This window comes from Montipora foliosa, chromosome 7, assembly GCF_036669935.1.
Source record: "Montipora foliosa isolate CH-2021 chromosome 7, ASM3666993v2, whole genome shotgun sequence".
Taxonomy (NCBI): Eukaryota; Metazoa; Cnidaria; class Anthozoa; order Scleractinia; family Acroporidae; genus Montipora; species Montipora foliosa.
Genome location: NC_090875.1, coordinates 10480561 through 10483060, shown reverse-complemented (window position 1 = coordinate 10483060; position 2500 = coordinate 10480561). Strand labels below are relative to the sequence as shown.

At 37.3% G+C, this 2500-nt stretch overlaps 1 protein-coding gene across 5 annotated transcripts in view; it reads right to left on the bottom strand.

The window, feature by feature from the left end:
* Positions 1-2500, bottom strand: part of LOC138010389 (probable ATP-dependent RNA helicase DDX60) — an 80013-nt gene that overhangs the window by 38665 nt on the left and 38848 nt on the right. For all 5 annotated transcript variants that reach the window (XM_068857337.1, XM_068857339.1, XM_068857340.1 and 2 more), the window contains one exon: positions 1901-2026. In XM_068857337.1, the coding sequence (XP_068713438.1) occupies positions 1901-2026 (126 nt within the window). The remainder of the gene's footprint in view (positions 1-1900; positions 2027-2500) is intronic.

The following is a 2500-nucleotide window of genomic DNA, read 5'->3' as shown; positions in this document are numbered from 1 at the left end:
GAGCTCCATAAGGGTATATTTGATTTAAGGATCCACTAAAACGCCATTCGCGTTACATGACTTTCGACGTCATTGCAGGCTAAGTTAATGAGTCTCCTGTGTCCACCAGAGAAATCTACGCATTTCCACTACCCTCTCGATCCTAAGGAAATACGCGCACAAGGCTCTATGCACAAAGACACCACTTACCAGGGGAGTGACAGGCAAGACTTTTACCGACGCGGAAAAAAAAAATAAAACGGAAAGTCTACCCATTTTCCGACTGGGATTGCCATACGGCAACCCACTAATAAAGTTCACCTAAAGGAGATCTTCACGCATTTATGTTATCCAGAGCACCTCATACAAAACACCATCAGGGTTTACATTGAAATGAAAGTGACGGGGAGCACACGCCCCCCGCAACAAGCGGGTGAAATTCCCTTTAGAATACCCTTGCCCTTCAAAGATCAGAGATCAGCAAACAAACTACACGAGCAGCTAAGTTATCTTAGCCAAAAGATAAATACCGAAGTGCATCCTGTCTTTACAAGCCGCAAGATCAAAGATGAGCTTAAAGCTAAGAACCTAAACCTCCAATTGTCAACCAGCAAAACGTTATATATTCCTTTCAGTGTGATCTGTGTGATGCAGATTATGTCGGCTTTACAAGCCGACACTTATATCAACGTGTCGAGGAGCATAGCATAAACAATCGGTAATCGGCAATCATGTGAGAGAACAACATGGAATCGAGCCATGTGAAATCGCCAAGAACTTTAGGGTCCTGAGGAAGTGCTCGAACAAGTTCGATTGTTTGATTTTTGAAATGTTTTTTATTCGGGACCTTAAGCCAAAATTAAATAAACAAAGTGATTCTATCCACGCAAAGCTGTTTGCTTAACACTTCCAATAGTTTTCATTCTTTTCACCTCTTATTTACACTTTATTTTCGCATTCTGTAAAATAAATAAATAATTAGCTTTTATCATCATTCCATTGTTTCAGAAATTGTATATATGCGGAAATTTTACTGATTCACGAACTCTAACTTGAAAATGACCGTTGAGTGGTCGAAACGTCGTTCTTAATTTTTATCGCTTGTTTTCATAGTAAGAACTTATTACTTCGAATTTTAAAACACATAATAGCTGTTGCGGCAATACTAGAAATGTTTTAATAATGGAGCTCCGCCCGCGGAGCACCATAGTTAAGAAAATATGGTAATCCATCGATGCGAGAAATTTTGCTTTTAGTGACTGTCAAAATAAGGCATTCGCTGGCCAGTATCATGCGACAGTAGGAAAAAAAAAAAAGCCGGAGAGCTCAGCATTTAGGCTTGGATAAATCTCTGTATTATACGATTTTGTGTCCACGAGTTCTTCAATTAAATTCAGCATTTTTTAGGGTTCAGTACTGATCTAGAGTATTTAGGGTTAAGCACTAATTTGAAAACGGTTAGCTTTCGTTTATCGTACATGTAATTCGCAACCATATAAATACAGGGAAAAAATGCAATAACTAGTCCTCATTGGTGCAATGGTGCAATGGTTACAGATAGAAAGAATAAAGTGAACGACTCAGGTTTCAGGAGTGCACTATTCTGAATTTTTATTCTCTTACTTCTTTTAAGTTTAAAATAAGCTTTATTTCATGCAATTTTAACGGAAATATAGGAGGAAGTGTTAACCCACTCTCATTTCATTTCAAACAGAGTACCAGCTATAACGGACTCCAAGAAAGGAAACATTCTTGAAATATCCAACAAGGCAGCACGGAGCAACCAGAAAGTCATACGACTCCACCAGAATGGAAAAACGTTATCCTTCGTCGAACACAATCAATCATAAATAAACGTTCAAACGAATAAAAGTTAATGAATAAATAAACAAGTAAACATATAATAATAAAGCTAGTTGACCTTCTGCAACGTGTTTTCCTCATCTGCCCATGACTTTAACTCCTTCTTCAGCTCCTCCTCGTACTGCCTGGCATGCCTCTTGCCAATAAATATATTTTCTTGAAAATATTTCTCTGGAGAAAGTCCCTAGAAAGAAAAAAAAATTAGCTGGGTGACGATGCACTAAGAGTTTGACTTAAAGTGTTATCTGCATTTCGAAAGGGGCTGCTGAGGTCAGTTTATGATATAATAATATTAAAAGAAAAAAGAAAAAAGAAAAAAGAACAAAAAAAATACAATATGCCTCGAATAACAAAATCTCAAGTTACTGAGCGAACTTGAAACGATTTTAGAACCGATCGATGGAAAAAATGAAGATATTCATTTACTTTCACTTAAATCCAAGCTTGAACAATCGGCATAGTATAGCCCTTCTCAATTGTACATTAATCATTATTAGGGGATAATAATCATTCAAATTGTCACTTGACTTTTAAATAGCTTAGTTACTGTGTCAAAAATGGCAAAACAGTTGTAGATTTCTGCCCTTCCTGTGGGCAAACCAGTCAACTTGAGAAAACTAACAGATTGTTCCTTTCAGTGCTCTGCAAGTCGTCAACC